Here is a 19,802-nt window from a genome sequence, read left to right on the forward strand (position 1 = left end):
TATAACATAAGCTTATAAGCTTGAAAAGTCCTGGTAAAAGAGTTGTCTTTATATTTTTTTATTCTGAAATGAATAAATGTATATGTAAAAAGGGCATAGGCAATGCCCACCCAAACCAGTTGCCTTTTATATTTCTATTATTTTGAAAAAAAAAATAAATGTATATACAAAAATGTTCTAGGCAAAGCCCATCTGGCCCTCTGTAGCACATGCTTATAGACATCTTATTCTCTCACAGTGGTCACCCTGTATTTTTTAATACATCTCTTAAATTAGCACACAAATAAGTAAGAATTAATTGAGTTATTGTTGTTGTTGTTGTTATTATTATTAACTTTGATGTGTGTTTGTACGTGTATTAGCCCTTCTCATCACATAATGGCATAACCATTGGAAATGTACTTATTTTATTTTTCTTACCTGTTAATGCTAACTCTAATTTTTCTTAGAATTATTATTAATTTATTGCCATTATATAGACTGTCACATTTTGTATCTTGTTCTTTAATTATTTTTCTGTATTTCTGTGTACTCATATTAACTTTGTAATTGACCTCTGTGGTGTTAAGTGTGAATGTAAATAAACACGAATTAAATTGATCTGAATTAAATCTAACAATATACTCTTTAATATTTTGTACATATAATTCTTTTTCTTTTTAAATAAATCTAAGAATTCTGTTTATGAAGTAAGAGATGCGTGTCATGGATATTTTTTCCTCTAGCCTTAAGAGCTCTGTAACTGACTTTGGGTTTTCTTTGTTGCTGTTCTCAGATGAAACATCAATCACTGTTGTCCTTTGGTCCTCACACAGTCTACAATCCCGGAAGATATGTTCCTCAGTTTGCAGCCTGTATCACATTCACACTGTTCCATAGTCACAATGTTAATTCTAGTCAAGATGGCTTTGAGACTGGAGTGACCTGCTCTCATGCGGTTTATTGACACGCAGGTATGATGTGCCATGCCGTGCGTTATCAGATTCTGCAGTCATCATACATGCAAGCAGAGATGTGTTGTTTCCATCAGCATTCCCGTGAACTTATTGCCACTGATACGAAATGGACATAACCTTACTTTCTTCATGCATACAGAGGGAAATGTAACTCAAAATATTGTCATGAAACCCTTCTTTCTTTCTTTTTTGTGCAGAAGAGTATTCATTTTTCCTGCAGGACTACTGCATTTCCACATATAAGTCACATAACACTGACTTAACTGCATATACTGATCATCATATTTTAGAGTCCTAGTAATAATCATGTACAATTTAAGATGGACACAATTCAGATATAATACATACCTTTAATTGTGCACAGAACTTAAAAATTATTTTTGTACAGTTTTAGGATGTAGTTACTAATCCACATTACCCTCCCTGCACCTGGCCATTAATTGGCTTCTTGTAGTCTATATAGCAGACACACATCTCACATACATACATACATCTGCGTTTAAAGATATTCATAAGTGCAATCTGCACTGAATATGAAACATGTCACAAGCTTTACAAACAGCAGTACATCTTTACAATTCCAACATGCCATATCACAATAACAAACAAACATAAATGCAAACAACGTGCAGCTAAATAAATACATAAAATACAGAATATATTTACACTTAATGTGTATACTGATGCCTACTGTGGGACATCCTTCAGTCAGCATGCACTCCCCTTCTATTCCTTAGCTGTTGATCCCGACAGAGGAGCAAAAATTCATCAACAGTATATGATGGATTATGTATTAGGATATCCCTTATTTCTTTTATAAACTGTTCTTTATCATGTACTAAATCAGTTAAATAATCAGACAGACTGTTAAATATTTTTATACTCATGCAATGGACCCCTTTCTGCCTCATTGCGAGATGTGATTGTAGGACACGTAACTTTCTTTCGTGTCTTGTCTTATAGTACTGCAGTCTTAATAAAAGGTGAAATTCAAAGCTTGTCTTGTTAAAGTACTTCAAATTTAAAAATATGAAACTTTCCAACATCAAGTTTCTCTAGACCAACATGGTCATAAGTCTCACAGGGTCTGGGACCAAGAATGACTGTGCTGGCAAAGGCCAGCAGCAAATTACCTGACCAAGTCAGTCATTCATGAGTTGGGAGTCAGCAGTTAAGAGTCAGTGGTTAGCCCTCAGCACAGAAGTAGAGGACTCTTAATTTTTAGTAGCTGCTACCAAGCAACGACTAGCAGAGATACAGCAGACTTAGAAGACAGTGTGTGCTGTAGTCATTTGTATTATGTGTGTGGATTAGTGAAAATTGTACTTTTGAGTCGTAGTCATTCAATAAATCCAACTATCAATCCAAACCACGTGTCTAGTCATTAACACATGACAATATAAATGGGCTGAAGGTACTGACAACTGTGAGTCCTTTTTAATGAAAATTAACTGGGCATATTCATTTATTCATTCATTCATTATTGGAGGGCGTGGGTTTTCCCCATGCACTTAGACCAGTTATTGGTCCATTGTGCTTCCCCCTTTAATTTCTACTGTCTCCATACCCTACCGGTACTTGTGCTTGCTATCGGCCCCTTTCTGCCAGCGAGGTCGGCCCTCTACTGGCAGTGGTACCTAATGCTTTCCCCATCTACCGGAGGCATTGGAAACTACTTGGGCGGGAAAATTTGCCTAATTTAGCTCAGAGGTCTCCTAGAGACATAAGGTTTTTTACGTGCCGTAAATCTACAAGTCCCTCCCGCAGGACTTGTTCCCTGAATTTTTCCGCCGTTAAAAATTCCATGACCTCCGCCGGGTTTGAACCCGTGTACCTTGAGTCGTGAAGTGGGAACGTTACCCCTAGACTACAGAGGCCCCTAAACTGGGCATATACTTTAATTTCTATATTTATAACAAAAGAATCACAACAATGCATAACAAACTTCTGGCATTAAAAGCACTGTCATTGTGTTCAACATAGACAGCATGTCACATAAATTTTCTAACAGAAAATTACTGCGCTACAAATTTTGTTCTTTAAATTAGTTAAAGAAAGCAATTTGCAAGACCTAAAACAATAATGTCTTTCAAATTAAACTCCCCTTTTAGTATAATTGAACTACTGGCAAATCACTTTAAATCACTTTAATATACAACTGAGTTTCTGTTCTTCATTCAGAGGGTAAGAACATGATAAACTTACTTGTATTGTAAAGTACCAGCTTTGCAGGAGGTGAATTTATGAAGCTGCTACTCCCTGGGCCACGAATTCCACATATCCAAAAACCTTGCTGTTGTGCCAATAAACTACTGAACTTCACACTACAATCGTTCCTGTCATCACCAAATGCTGGGTATTCTTTCACCAATGTCACTGTGCCATTAGGACCACCTTCAAGTGATTGCCATGACCACCGACAATCTTCTACTACAGAGTTTGCTTTGCACTTCAGTAACAGTGACTCTCCAACTGTAGCACTGATGTTTTGTGGAACTTCAATAAATCCTAGATTTTGTCCTGAAAACAAAGAAAAGTGAGACACAACAAAGGCTAGCTTATAAGGTGTTTGTTTACCGTGTTCTAAAGGAAAAACTGAGTTTTGCCACTGAAACTTTCGTAACAAGTGAGCATAATTAATTGTTAAAACATGTTAGTTGTAACACTGTGACTTCAGAAGAAACGTTGTCCTCTCTGAAGGAGCTACTTCTGATTACAGAATTTACTTACAAGTATAAGCTATTAAAAATATTATACATAGAGTACAGTATCATAAAATTCAAATTACTACATTCAACTTACAAAGATAATGTCAATGGTTCACTGCAATGCAACTTGAGAACTTTAAAATACAAAATTCTTTTATCATAATTTGTACAGATGTATAAAATTTCATAGTTATTCAAGCTTTAAAATGGTGATAATCCATGAAAAGCAGATATTCTTTGACCCACAAGCCAACAAGAACTGCCATATGAAATTAATGTCAATGACTAGAATTCTCAGGGAGCGTGAACATCACATTCAGAAGAATTGATGTCTTCTGTATGTCTGAATAAAATTCAAAGCTATCCAAATGACAGGTTACCAGACAGAACTGTACTCAGAATAATACTTTACACATGAATGGAAACCCCCTGTCATCCCAAGTAACTCTTGCTTCAAGTTTGCAATAAACATTTAAATTTGCTGAAATAATAGTGTCATTTAGATTGGCAACCCTAATTTGTTCAATACTGTTGTGTGGGGCAGCAAAAGTATCTTCTGCATTCAGAGATCTGTTAATTGGCAACTGTCATTACTGTCCAAAATATACTGCAAATGATAAAAAAAGTATGCAGAAAATGTTGGTGTCTATGTTGAAATTGAACTCTTTAAAAGAGCTTTTTAATTCAATTTGAAAATATGTACTAGTGGCAGTAAATAAGCTTCACTTCAGTCCCTTGTAATCAGTGCATAAAACTGAAAGCTATGTAGTGACTACTGATGTATTAGAACATAATTACTGTATGACAATCGTGTATGAAGGTGTTCATCACTTCATTCAAATAGTGGTCACATGTTCCCATTCTTTTCTCAGCACTGTGACACTTCTCACAAAGCTCTTTATGATGGTTCATGTTGACGATATTTTCACCTTTCAATTGCTTTCATTGGAGACATGTAGGCAGTGTGGATAGGCATATAATATTAAAATGGGCATTAGAAAAGTGTATTAGTCAGTATAGTCTGCTAGGCTGTTAGACTAAACTGAGCTAAGAGCTAGATGGCTGAAGAACTGGAGTTTGATTCACCCACAGAGACAAGAATGTTTTCTCCACAGTTCTGTGGCACCCCCAGGTTCCTATCCAATGTGTACTGGGACGGTGGATCTTTCCTCGGACTTAAAGCGGCCGGAACGTGAAGCTGACCACTCACCTCTATCTAACTATGAGTTTAAAAATGTGTAGAACTATATCTTCAAAATCTTCACAAGTCTGACTAGCAGCTAAGATATGGCACGGCTTGTCGGTTTGGAGAGCAGGCTGGGTGGGCCCTAGAGTCGGTCTGGGGGATGAGGAGAAGAGCAAATTCCTGACCCTACCGAAACTCAAACTCCTCGGTCGTCCAGCCCGTAGCTAGTCGCTATACTGACTACACTATCCTGGCTCCTTTTACTTCCCGAACAGATATACAAATTTTCAGTTCTGTGAAACTCTATCCATGTAACAGACCTTGGAGGACCATAAGATTGTGAGACGTCGAGGCTCCCACATTTTCTAGGCAATCGGTTCAAAGACCCAATTGGTCTCCAGGGCCCATTACATTAATATGCATTCGAGTTCCTTAAAATTCTACAAAATATTGTCACGATTTAGGGGTGATTACAGACGTGGTTCGGATTTACTGATCATTTATACACAAGACTCGGAACCACAAGTATTTACAGCGCCACCGCTCATCTCCACAGTTCACAAATCACCACAGCACCTGCTAGACTTTTGCAGCCTGCTGTCTCTTTACCAGCCGTTCCCTGGCAACAGCTTCTAACGGTGGAGAGTCTTCAGCTTCATGCACTCAGGTTTTATCCTCACAGCCTTCCGTACAGAACTCTACTGAACTCAATGCTCCAACTGTCTTGGCTATAACTTCTCGCCACGTACCACACAGAAAACACCAGTTATTCTATTGTTGCGATCGTGTCCGTTGCAGCGGGAACCTGTTTATGGAGCCGTTGCTCAGAAACTGGTAGCATAACACCATGTATTTAGAATCCGCTGTCCCAGCAACGGGCGTCGTTTCCTGACCGTTACTCAGAAATGGGTCTACACGCTAAACTATTATTCGTTGAGAATAACGTCACAGGTAGCTAGGGAATCCTTATTTGGTAACAATGACAACATACATATATAATACTGGTAATTAAAGGTGAAAGAAATGTGTTTCCGAGCACACTGCTGTAGCGGTTACGATCTAGATTAGTATTCGAGAGATACTCGGTTAGAATCTCGACCGAGATACCGTATATCATATCTGAGGTTCTACGTGGCTTTCTTCAGTTCCTTCAGCCACACGACGGGATGGTACCTCAATTAGATCACCTGTCTATACCAACTGTCCCCTAATAATTTCAACACGTAAATACGATAATTACAGAAACATAATGTGTTAACGAGGAGGGTTGGTGTAGTTGTAATACTCTAGACTAGTGTTGGAGAGATTCCCGGTTCGAATCTCGGTCAGGATAAGGTATATGCTGACTAAAGTTTTTCGTAATTTTGCTTTGTCCCACAAAGCAAATGCCAGGATAGTTCCTCGAATTTGTCACAAATACTTCCTTTCGAAGCTTGGTCTCTGACATTAAGGGAGGAACACAGACTGAGGGTGTTTGAGAACAGGGTGTTAAGGAGAATATTTGAACCGAAGAGAGATGAAGTGACAGGAGGTTGGATAAAACTGCATAATGAGGAGCTTCATAACTTGTACTCATCGCCAAATATAATTATAACGATGAAGTCAAGCAGGATGAGATGGGCAGGGGGCATGTAGTACGAATGGGGAGAAGAGGAATGCATATAGGATATTGGTGGGAGAGCCAGAAGGAAAGAGACCACTGGGAAGACCAAGGCATAGGTGGGTGGACAATATTAAAATGGATCTTAGAGAGATAGGATGGGATAGTATGAATTGGATTCATCTGGCTCAGGATAGGGACCAGTGGAGGGCTCTTGTGAACACGATAATAAACTTTCGGTTTCCATAAAATGCTGGGAAGGTCTTGAGTAGCTGCACAATTGGTGGTTTCTCAAGAAGGGCTCCATGGAGTCAGTCTGATTATTTCTATCAGTTAATTTCAAGCCAAGTCAGAGATCCATGTTGAAGTCAGCCAGTATCATCGCACGTGTCACGTGGATAGAACTGCATTAAATTCCAAGTATGAAGTAAGGATGAGAACCTTCGTCTGGAAAATATATAGCTGTGAGTATAATAATAGACCCTATTCTAATCACAACAATTAATCCATGAAACATTCGAGTACAATGCTACAAGGTTATACATGTGAAATTTGTACAAACATTTCTCAGGGCATCAAATTAGCCTCCATATTAACAACATCTCTTGTATCATAATGTGGGTTAACCTTCACCTCATACAGGTAGCAAGGAACATTTCCCAAGCCTTGAAAAGTGACTGAAGCCATACAACCTTAATTAATGCGAATATATTGGGATGTGTCTGAAGCAGACAGCTTTCGAAATGTTACAGAAATGACAGCACTATACAAACAAACTTTTATTTTCATCATCAGTAACAGTTCGTATGTATGATCGTATATAATCTATATAAATATACTTACTTACTTACTCATGGAGCTGAGCCCTTCTGGAGGAGCCTCCAATTCTGCAGCTACTCAAGAGTTTCCCAGCATTTTATGGAACCCGAAGGTGCATTACTGTGTTCACAAGAGCCCTCCACTGGTCCCTATCCTGAGCCAGATCAATCCAGTCCATCCCATCCTATCTCTCTAAGATCCATTTTAATATTGTCCATCCACCTACGCCTTGGTCTTCCCAGTAGTCTCTTTCTTTCTGGCTTTCCCACCAATATATATATATGCGCCTAGCTGGTTCGCTTAATATTTCCAGCCAGTGAGTAGTGGTGTGCGTTCTTCCGTGTCGCAACAGATTTGTATTTCTGGAGTTAAGATACAAGCCATCTCCAGATTTTGGACCAGGAGGGCAATGTGCAAACCCAATTATGAAAAAAGCTTTCGTGTCAAATTCTGAAACCGTACAGGTGTGTTGCACTCCTTGTACCTTATTAGACGAAAAGCAGTTCTCTAAGTTACAAAGAATCTATTTGAAAGCGTTTATAAATATAAATAAACAATATAAAATACTTTACTGTAATGCTGTGAAATATTTAGGAAATTAAGAACTAAATTTATTAATTAAAAACTTATCCAATTAGTTAAGGTGTGCGTCGTGACCTCTTCTTATGTTCTGTGAAAGAAACAGTGACAAATATAAGTATGAATTAACAAAACTGGAGGCTATAATTAATTTCGTTCCTGTGATGTTCAAGTTCCTGCCGTTATCACCCTCAGCTGCATCGTGTTCTCTTGCCTGCCTACTTGCCTATTTACGCCCACTCCTACACATAAACTACCTGAAATCCGGAACTGTTCATTGCTAGGCAACGGCTAGGTAAACACACTCCCGCGGAAACGAACGCGGCCACAACAATAGAACAGCGATGTTTCCTGAGGTCCGAGTCGCTCGCGTTGCTAGGCAGTGGTGTGGTAAACACATCTCTGCAGCAGTGAATCAACATGCAACAATAGAGGAAGCGGTGTTTTCTGTAACATATAAGATTTAACGCACAAGAGTTGAGTTCAATTGTAACATTTTAATTACGAAATCTTCAGTTACGCGGGTGTGGAATGGACAATACTCATTGCAGTGTAGCAGATTTGGCATAATTAGACACTTGAGGATGATCCTTTGGGGCCGAAACATGTTGTGTTAATAGCGAAAACAAACGTGAAAGAAGAAATAAACACTTGCGCTATTGACGGAAAATTGTAAGTAAGCAAGGTTGAATACATGCAACAGGATGCTTATACGTATACTTGATGGCGATAATCAGGGCCCGGATTTTGATGACCTGAAACTATTTAAAAAATGACCGAAAAAATCCAGAAAAATGACCTAAAGGAGAAAAGAAAGAATACTTCGCTCCCATATTATTCACATTTCAGAAAACATGAAGAAAAATTCCCTAAAATGGCCAAAAATGACAAGAAATAACCTTAAAAGTCCAAAAATTTACCAAAAAATGACCTTAAACCAAAAAATGACAAAAAATTACCTATAAAATTTACATTTATGTAACCAGCAGCTCATATCCGAAATTTATATATTTAAGAGCATCGCATAGGATACAAGGAAAAAAAGATGACATGTCATCAAAATCCGGGCCCTGGTGATAATATTTATTTACTGGAACCTAATTCTCGTAGATAAATTCATTTCCTTAATTAATCTTTCACTGTAACATCCTTGAGGAAATGTATAAAGCACGGCTCAGATCGAGAGGTCGATGTCAATACACCGCCCCGTTACTTAGGCGCCCTCCACTGCTGTGTGCTTCTCCTTCCTGTGTAAATGCACTCGCCTTGCCAGGCCGCAGATCCCCCACGGGAAGCGAAGCAATTCTTAAACAAATGTCCGATCATGAATCCATCAGCAGAAACATTTCAGCCACGGCTTCACTGATGGGTCTTGCTCGACTGGCTGTGGTTGTAAAGTATTTTGGGCTCGTAATTTCCCAACCGCAATTCAGGATACGCTCTCATATTTTTATGGGAATGAATTTCCTCCCCCCTTCAAGGTAGGCTAACGTGAGTCCTATGCAAAACTTTATCTGCTAGAACACTTAATTTCCCTGCCTGTAAAGGTAAAGCTACTCCTGAAACAGGCCGCAGACGCCCGTAACAAACAAAACAAACTTCGTAGTTTTAGTCCGCAAGCGAACTATACCGACCGAGCGACCGCCGCTTGTCGGCAAAGTTAGTGCCAACTTTTAGCGGATAGAGGGTGTCGCGTGGTCAACGCAATGGACACCGTGGCCGTTAATTTCGGGTTTATAGACCAGAGACGCTATTCCCTTGAAATAGCCACTCAATTGTCCTCACGAGGCTGAGTGTAACGCGTTCCAGATCCACTACTTCTCAGAAAATCTGGTACCGCTGGGAATGAAACCCGGGACCTCTGGATCTGTAGCCAGGAACTCTGACCACTCGACCACAGAGGCGGTTCGTAGACGTATAGGGTTGTGAGAGGTTGAGGCTCCCACATTTTCTAGACAATCAGCTCACAGATTGCGGTGAGGCTGTCAGACTTACGCGCCGGTCGCGCTTTACCCCCACACAGACCACCTTAAGAAAAATACACTTCTCTGAGGCCTCTTGCCCTTAGCGCCTTCATGTCAGTTACAATGTCTCTCTTGACGCAGCGAAAAAGCAAGCACCCGATCGCCGGTAATGCCAGTCCTGTCGAAAAAGGCATGACTCCCTGAGAAACCATCTACGTACGGGTTTCGATTCCGTTGAGAAAACCTCTGAAGACTTAACAAAGTGATTCTAGATTACTGTAAGAGTTTCCGTGACCTATATTTTCAAAATGAAATTAAAACAAAATTGTTCATGGAATATTAAAGTATAACTCATAAAGTTTTGTTTAGCTATGACGTACTCGCCACATTGATGACTGGAAGAAAATATGACGTCATATCTCAAAATGGCGACAGTTAAAGTAAAAGCAATGTGCATACTCTGGTATTTTCGAAACGAAGTCCGTTATCAAAACGCAACTTCGTTACAGAATTCCATATGGAAAAGTTCCACCTTCAGATATTTTATCTGACATTGGATAAAGCAGTTTCAAGAGACTGGTATGGTTCTGCACCGAAGAGGAACCGGAAGACCGAGCACTTCGCAGGAAGACGTAGATCGAATTCAGGAAGCTCGGACATCTTGCGTGTCAAGAAAGGCGCGCATGCTGAAGTTGTTTAGCATTGTGCAGCATTGCTTCTATAGCAATGAAACTTTCTGAATTGCGTTTTCTTATTCCGTGAGCAGTTTCATTTTGTTTTGTCCGGCTTGAAATTCAGAGACCACGGAAACCCCGATAGTAATTTAGAATCATAAGTTTGATTCTACGGAAAACCGAAAGGATATCTATCCCTTTCAGCAAGAATGTTCGTAATGAACAATACGCCAGAGTAATGTTATGCGAGGGCACGTTTCAATGTTAAAACAGTTTAACAATATGAAATTCTTTGTCACAAAGGTTATGAATATGTTCAGGAGAAATCGTGTATTTAAATGTTCTCCCTCTGTGTTAATTTGTCAGTTCTTCGAAAACGGCTAAGTGAGGCATAGAGCATGCACTGTGAAGAACAATAGCTACAATTTCTATGCATGAAAAGAGGCGGTGACGTGTGTCAACATGCCCCCACTCCTCGTAACCTAATTTACTGACGGTAATAAAAACGCCTATCCGCAACTCGCGAGGAGAAGTAAGCAGACAGCCGACAGGCACAGTATCGTGGATATACCGGCTGTACGGAACTGTGATTTCAGTAGCATGCCTCCTCGGAAAGCGAATTGGGCGTGCTAATTTGGAAAAGCCCTCATTCTCCGCAGGTCCTGCAACAGGCAAAATTTATTAAGTTTATCCGTGGTTTTCCTCGGTCATAGATCAAATGTTCAGTTGCGCTGTTTGTTTCACATGCAGTCCTCCCAATGATAACATCAAAATTTCGTCCTAAAGTATTCCTCCCAGTGTTAGATCAAAATTTTACTACAGTGCAGCCCCTCCAAAGTTGGTATAAAAATTAATTCTGACCATGCGCAATCAAACCCCAGTTCACCTTCTCCTTACCTTTTCGCTTCCTGAAGCTTCAACTTTTGTCAAACGCGCCTCCACCCGATGGACGAGAGGCACTGCCTGGGAACCTTAAACACTCACTCACTCACTCACTCATGGAGCTGAGCCCTTTTTGAGAACTACTCAAGAACTTCCCAGCATTTTATGGAACCAGAAGGTTCATTACCGTGTTCACAAGAGCCCTCCACTGGTCCCTATCCTGAGCCAGATCGATCCAGTCCATACCATCCCATCCTATCTCTCTAGGATCCATTTTAATAATGTCCACCCTCCTACGCCTTTGTCTTCCAACTGGACTCTTTCCATCTACTTCAGTGACTAAGACGCGGGTTTGAATTGGTGAATCGGTTTATTGGATCTTCAATAGTCGTACTACAATTAGTTCTTACACTCTCAAGATTACTGTAACTATACCACATGTAACGTCACACACCAAGTTTTCTAATTCTTCTTCTGGCCACATTGCTGTTCACTTGGAACTTCGGAACTCAAGTCCAGTCAACTGCCATTCCAGTATTCTCTCAAGTCCTCTCGGCACGGACCACGCACAGAAAACACAGCCCCTATATTGTTGCATGGCGCAGACCACACAGAAAACACGTGATAGCTATCTCGCAAGTCCACTGGCGTTCTGACTGTTGCTTAGCAACGAGCTCTAAACATTCGTTCTATTGTTGAGTTTGCGTATCGCGAGGTGTTCATAGAGCAGTTACCTGGAAATGCATTGACATGTCACATTATATTCCGGACTGATGGATCGAATATGAAGTTAGCTACATTTAGTGGCTTTCGTCACTCATGTAGAGAAAAATAGGCAGAGGGAGAGATCGCTTTCACCTGCACTGCGATTTTTTTTTGTCAGGCGTAAACAACCTATTCCGTAATAAATCATGCAAATCACGCGGGAAGCCTACTTTAGTGACAGTGCAGAGTTGTGCATGCCTAGAGCAGAGTAAATTATATATTTTAATTAAGCTATCAGCTCAATCGGTGAGAACTGGAATCGTATTCTCCCTTCGCAACTCGCGAGGCCATGTGGGACACTATTGCTGTAGATATGCAGAGGACTGACTGACCGGGGATGGAAACTGAAGAAGTTAAAACCAAAATGCAACGTGAAGATTAATACATTTCAAAATTATATTCTAACTGCCCAATCAATATTAATTCCACGAATTATATCGTCACGAGTTTATGGCTGCGTGACTGATAATAACCGGCTCCGGATTGGATGATTAGATTTATTAACATCTTGTACAATCACTCGTAATCACAACCAATTACAACAGCTCAAATCAATCTTCAGCCGAAACCTTCTTCATTGACTCCATATGACTCGCTACATTCTCATTTTCGTTCTACGACTGACTTCTTTCTGAGTTGAGTCTTATGTTACGACCACCGAGGGTCAGTCGGCCTGTCTATCTGGAATAAAGCACCCATCTGTAGCTTAGGACAAGATTTTTATTGCTGCCAGACACTTACGGGTTTGTTGTCTCTCTGATGAGAGGACGGGTCCGTTCTTTACAATTGCTGCTGGCCCTCGCCAGTGCAGTGATTTTCGAGTCCGAGTCCCGTGGGACTCGTAACCATATTTTACTGTCTCAGATTCGAGACTTCCCTTTTCGTCGCCTCCTACGACTGACCGTCGGTCGTAATATAACACTTGGACTTGAAACTCAGAAGTCAGTCATAGAACGAAGAAGAGAACGGGGCGAGTCCTCGGCAGCCATGCAAGAAGGTATCGGCTGAAGACTGACTATGACCTGTTGTAATTGATTGTGACTATGAGTGATTTACAATAGAATCCGTTATTATTAGTCACGCAGCTATAAACTCGTGCCTTCTGATTTATGATTCGACTACTTATATAGTCTCGAGGCTGACCCATAGAAAACATACCCGTTGCCAGCAATGGATATATGCGAACCATACAGAAAACACCTCTTTCTCTATTGTTGTATTTACAGCGAGTTGAATAGCAACTGAAGTGATCCCACTGTTGCCTGCTTATTCGTTACCGCATATTGCTGTAGGCCTTACCTAACGGGCTGTTTACCAAGAATGTGTCTCCGCGAGAATGTGTCTATCGGGTCGTTGCCTAGCAGTGGATCGATGTCACAATATAATTTCTTGTGGAACTTCATTCTTTCGCCTTAAGCCGGAATCACGCTTGCGCATTCTGCCGTAATGTAACAGTGTTTAGTGGGTACTGTGTTACTGTGTCATTCGCATTTCTTCGGTTCAAGGCGTGGTCGACCCACGCTGCTGCCGGCTTTCCAGCGAGCATCAAAGGATTTTAACATTACACCATTAGAGCAGGTGTGCACAAGTTTCCACGAGCATTAGCCAATTGAAAATTGAATAGCAGCTCTGTGTGTCAACCTTCTTCGTAATTTTCGGACTGATTAAGTGAATTAGGAATTCAAAATATACTGGTGACAGCCTCCAATTCCAACATCGAAATCCTCCAGGGCTTTCAATCCAAGACTCTCCGATCCATTCTGAACGCAGCTTGGTAGTACATAAACAACCACAGGATCCAAGAAGATCTACAAATTAGCACATTTCTCAGTGAAATAAAAAGTGGAATCCCAAATACTTAAGGAAATTACAAAACCACACTAATGCAGTAGCAGTGAACCTACTAGACAACAGCGAAGCTACACACAGACTGAAAAGATACACCGTCCTAACTGTACCGGATAGATCTCAGTAAAACCCCGAAACAAACATTTAAATGACATATAAGTGAACAAAAACATAAGTATATGGATTATGCCACTAGGCATAACTCCTTCGCGAGACGGTACTCATTAAACATATACATTTATTGCAGTTGCTGCAGATTAATAATAATAATAATAATAATAATAACAATAATAATAATAATAATAATAATAAATGGGTGAAAAAATTAATTTACTAAAACTTCAAATTCGCTAACTCGCATCCTTCCACACAGATCCGCTTCTACAAAACTGTTTGCAACCAACGTCCGTCTCTTCGTTTCTGTGACAAAATGCGGTTTGTGAACACAAAAACTGCGCAAGCTACCTGTAGAGGTGACATGTTCCGACCAATAGCTGTGAACATGCAACCTCTTCAACCGAATGTTCACAATGTAAACATGTGAACGCCGTAACATTGAAGTCGCACCTCAGATGCGTTCACTAGAATCTGCATGCGTGTATCCGGCCTTACATAATTCACACGTCCAAGTTTCATGCCACGTCATCGTGTCGTGACTACAATAAGTAAACGCAATTGGCTAGCTGAGATGTGATCCGTTCTGACTGGCGCGTCATGATTAGGTAATACGTTCCACAGTGGGACATTCCGAGAACTCTCGGTGTGTTGCCGGTTATAGACAAAGCCAGGTTTGTTTACTTTTGTTTTTCAGAAGTAGAAATTTAACCAGTCTGGGTACTTCGAGATATTGCCAACGTCGCCTTAACACAGTACGGCGTAGATTTGAAAGTTCTGCTTACAGAATTTCGAAGCGAAAATATGAAAAACGTGGAGGCATAGCTCGACTTATGAACACATTAAATTAATATTCAGTAGTTTTCGCTATGAATCCTTGTCCTTATGACTCGAAACTCGAATTTCGGACTTACACCGAAAATTTCTATTCCCACCTCCTTCCACCACTCCCTTACAAAAATTCCCATGTTGAAAAATTATGAATTGTTTGTAACTAATAAACTAAACTAACTTCATGGAGCTGAGACTTCTTGAGAAGCCGCCAATTGTGCAGCTATTCAAGAACCTCCCAGCATTTTATGGAACCCGAAGGTTCATTACCGTTTTCACTAGAGGACTCTACTGGTATCTATCCTGAGCAAGATCGATCCAGTCCATACCACCCCATCCTATCTCTCTAAGATTCATTTTAATATTGTCCACCCACTATGACTTGTTCTCCTAGTGGTCTCTTTTCTTCTGACTTTCGCACCAATATCCTATATACATTCCTCTTCGCCCCAATTCGTGCTACATTCCCTGCTCATCCCATTCTCCTTGATTTCACCATTTTAATTGTACTTCCCGAAGAAACACGTTATGAAGCTCCTCATTATGCGTGTTTTCTCTAACCTCCTGTCACTTCATCTCTCTTCGGTCCAAATATTCTTCTCAACACCCTGTTCTCAAACGCTCTCAGTCTATGTTCCTCCCTTAAACTCAGAGACCAAGTTTCACACCCATAGATAACCACAAGCAAAATTATAGTTTTTTACGTTCTAATTTTTATGTTTTTAGACAGTAGAGCAGAAGACAAAAGCTACCCCAATTGCGTAATTAATTAAGGGCCATGCAGTGAAGACGTATGTGGGAGTGGAAGTATAGTATACACATATCTTAACCTCGGTATTAGGGGAAGATGAGTTGTCAGCTTCAACCCCCCCCCCCCAATCACAATTTATCTCCCGGGAAGGAGCCCCAGGTACCCCCTGGACAGGAGTCTGGATAGGACCCAATGCAGGTCTGGAAGCCGTGGAGAAGAGATAAATTTCTTGCCCCAATATTAATTTGAATAATTCATGTACTTATTTTAATACTGTTATTACAAATCCTTTCATTAACAATAAAAACAATACAAATATTGTGTCTTATAGACCCATTGCCAGGCAACGAGTCGGTAAACACATTCCCGCGGAAGCGTACGCACGCAACAACAGGACGTCCACTGCTAATCAACGGATCAGTGAACATATCTTCTCAGCAACAGAGAGGTTGTGTTCTCTGTGTGGTCGGGGCCGAGATATTATAAAGGGACAAAGAAGATCGTTTATGTTAGTTTTGTCAAGAATTTGGTCGAGTTCTGGAGATGGCAGCCGAAGGTGACTGAGAAGAAATGGCAAGAAAGGAATTAAGACTATGCAAAGAAAAATTCAGGTGTGCTGAAGTTAAAATGAGACTATTAAATTAATGTGTGGAAATCCGTTGCCAGGATACGACTACTGAAGCCTGAGAATCCTAGTGCATGTGTAACAGTGAACTGTAAAGTGTGTAGATCAGCGACAGCGCTGTAATTTCCTGTAGTCTCGAGTTGTGTGAATGTACGTAATAAGGTGCAATAAATCCAATCATGCAATCCTGAACCCTTCTTATAAGTCACGCACAAACAACTAACGCGTGACAATATTATGTAATGGGTATTAGAATTTCTACAGATGGGTCTGATTTTTGAGCTCAAGGATACTAACCCCACACGTCCCATATCATAACGAATTCAACTCAGGATCCTCTTTCGGAAAACCATTAAGTCTTAAGTCCGGATTACGACTGCAGTTTATGCCATATGTGCATAAAAAGATAAGGGTGAAAATCCGCAGACTTTCAATTTTAACGATGTTTCTAATTGCTCTGAACGACACTTTATCACACTCAGAAGTTACTTGCAACCTAATCAAATGAAAGTCTCCACGACAAACTACAAGGAATGGGGCGCAGATGGTCGTGGCGAATTCCAATATCTCATTCCTGAATGAGGTGCAGAAACTCATGGCCCATTCCACTATCTCATGCCTGAAGGGGGTGCAGAAACTCATGGCCTATTCCAATATCTCATCCCTGAAGGGGGTGCAGAAACTCATGGCCTATTCCAATATTTCATCCCTGAAAGGGGTGCAGAAACTCATGGCCTATTCCAATATCTCATCCCTGAAGGGGGTGCAGAAACTCATGGCCTATTCCAATATTTCATCCCTGAAAGGGGTGCAGAAACTCATGGCCTATTCCAATATCTCATCCCTGAAGGGGGTGCAGAAACTCATGGCCTATTCCAATATCTCATCCCTGAAGGGGGTGCAGAAACTCATGGCCTATTCCAATATCTCATCCCTGAAGGGGGTGCAGAAACTCATGGCCTATTCCAATATCTCATCCCTGAAGGGGGTGCAGAAACTCATGGCCTATTCCAATATCTCATCCCTGAAGGGGGTGCAGAAACTCATGGCCTATTCCAATATCTCATCCCTGAAGGGGGTGCAGAAACTCATGGCCTATTCCAATATCTCATCCCTGAAGGGGGTGCAGAAACTCATGGCCTATTCCAATATCTCATCCCTGAAGGGGGTGCAGAAACTCATGGCCTATTCCAATATCTCATCCCTGAAGGGGGTGCAGAAACTCATGGCCTATTCCAATATCTCATCCCTGAATGGGGAGGTCATGTATTCCAATATCTCATTCCTGGATGGGGAGCAGAAGGTCGTGACCTATTCCAATATTTCATCACTGGATGGGGAGCAGAAGCCATGGCCTATTCCAATAACTCATCCCTGGATGGGGAGCAGGTCATGTATTCCATTATCTCATTCCTGGATGGGGAGCAGAAGGTCATGGCCTATTCCAATATCTCATCCCTGAATGGGGAGGTCATGTATTCCAATATCTCATTCCTGAATGAGGTGCAGAAACTAGTGGCCTATTCCAACGTATAATTCCTTATCTTCTCAGGAATTACTATGGTAAGCCAGTAAGGTTCTATAGGACTACAAGATTTCAAGCTTTTAAGGCTGCAATGATTTAGAATGAGGTCTTTGTTGTCAGACAGCTTGTAGTCTCAAGGATGGTTACTACATGATGCCATCATCTTCACTTCTACCCTGATGATGGTTGCAAACGGTTCCTCTGAAATGGTGGTAACTTCCTTATTAGACAGCGCCATAACTCATACGACCAGAATATAAACTACTGAAACTGGGTTACGAGTGCCAGTGGCTTAGCCAATCCCAGAATGGCATACACATGCACCTCTAATTCGTGGGCCGACGTTGATGGCACGGGCTTGTATGCAGAGTGTCTGAAAGAATGTCCGAGTTTAATATGACATGCTGCACGCGAGTGATGAGGACAACACATTCCTAATACTGAATGGTTAGAGCCTTGTACGACCTTCATATACTTCCCCTTCAGAATATCAATCTTGCTAACAGTTGGCAGGACTCCTTCGACTGCTGACCAGACCACGGCGAGACCTTTACCTACGCAGGACATTTCAAATATTCTAGACTTCAAAATATCGTGGCATGTAGACCCGTTGCTCGGCAACAATTACACAACGGCTGTTACTAGGCAACGGCACGTAAACGCTAACGGTGTTTTCTGTGCGATCCGTGCCTAGATATTACAAGCAAGACAATCAGTGAGAGCCCCGCTGAATGCAGTGAAGAGTTATTCAGAGAAGTGCTGTTCAGTCGTTGTGCACTGTTGCTGTCAGAAGCTGGTAGCTGTAGCCGGAGTTAACGGGAAGATCCGCCGTTGGAAGCCGTTACAAGACAACGACTGGTCAAGACACAGCAGACTGAGAAGATTTAGTACGTGCTGTAGTGAACTGCAGAACGTGTGAATTGGCGATGGTGTTATTGTTACTTGTACTAGTAGTTAGGAACTGTAAGTGGTCAATAAATGCCTTAAAGAAGTACGCTACCGCTTGCCCCAAAAGCAACTTAACCTAGCCTAACCAAACCTAACTTGCTAGTGATGGAATTCTGGTGTGTATCTGTGACAGTGGTGTTCGCATCTGCGACATGTCACACTCCGGGTTTAGCTACTCAAATACTGCGTGCTCAAATACTGTAAATTCTTCGTTTCCTGCTTGCACTGAGTGACTAACACTGCGGTCTGGATATATCCCCAGTCACAGCCCTCTGTTGTCAGCTTGCTACAGGGGTGGAATTATCCCTATTCGGACATTTCCTGTAGTTGTCATCACGCATGACCAACTGTCAGCGTGTGAACCACTCGAGTAAATGGTACAGAACACTGATCTGCGTCACAGCATAACTTCTGGAAGTTGCAGATGAATAACAATAAAGTTGTATATTCTTGGCCCGTCCATGCGTGCTGGAAGACTTATTCTCTGGGATTTGTCAACACCTAATGCATTATTCATACTGTGTTCTTCCGCTGACTTTTACCTTCACTTCCCTTGTTCCGTGTTTACCAGATAAGTGTATATGAATACTGATATTGCGGTTACCTGGGTGATGACACCATAAAGTCTGGTAAAAGTTGAAGAAAGTAGGGGTTTGGATTCCTCAGAAACGCTGGTATAGCAGTCCAACTACGAGATTATATTGATAATAAATATGAACAGTGGCACATCGATAGGCTATTCGGGTTGAAAAGCCTTAAGGGCGGAGCAATGTGACGCATTGCTAGGCAACGGCGCGATAAACACATTCCCGCGAAGACAGATTCTTGGTAAAGAGTCCATTGCGTGGTAACATGTCTATACAACAATAGAAGTTTTCTGTGTTGTCTGTGCAGAGTCTTGACAACGAGTCTGTACCTGGAATTAGATCGGACTCAAAAGGCAGACCCGTCCTCTCGTCAGAGAGGCTACCGTGACCGGCACAGGGTGCCGGGCAAGGGTGGCCGGGGGTCTGAGGGGGGACGCGTC

The 19,802-nt window shown here is 41.3% G+C and overlaps 1 protein-coding gene across 2 annotated transcripts in view; it reads right to left on the minus strand.

Annotated features, from left to right (window-relative positions):
- LOC111871129 overlaps window positions 1–19,802 on the minus strand; it is a 60,648-nt gene that overhangs the window by 18,395 nt on the left and 22,451 nt on the right. For both annotated transcript variants that reach the window (XM_023863980.2, XM_023863978.2), the window contains exon 2: window positions 3,162–3,476. In XM_023863980.2, coding sequence (XP_023719748.1) covers window positions 3,162–3,476 — 315 coding nt within the window. The remainder of the gene's footprint in view (window positions 1–3,161; window positions 3,477–19,802) is intronic.

The sequence above is a fragment of the Cryptotermes secundus genome, unplaced genomic scaffold (assembly GCF_002891405.2).
Source record: "Cryptotermes secundus unplaced genomic scaffold, Csec_1.0 scaffold250, whole genome shotgun sequence".
Taxonomy (NCBI): domain Eukaryota; kingdom Metazoa; phylum Arthropoda; class Insecta; order Blattodea; family Kalotermitidae; genus Cryptotermes; species Cryptotermes secundus.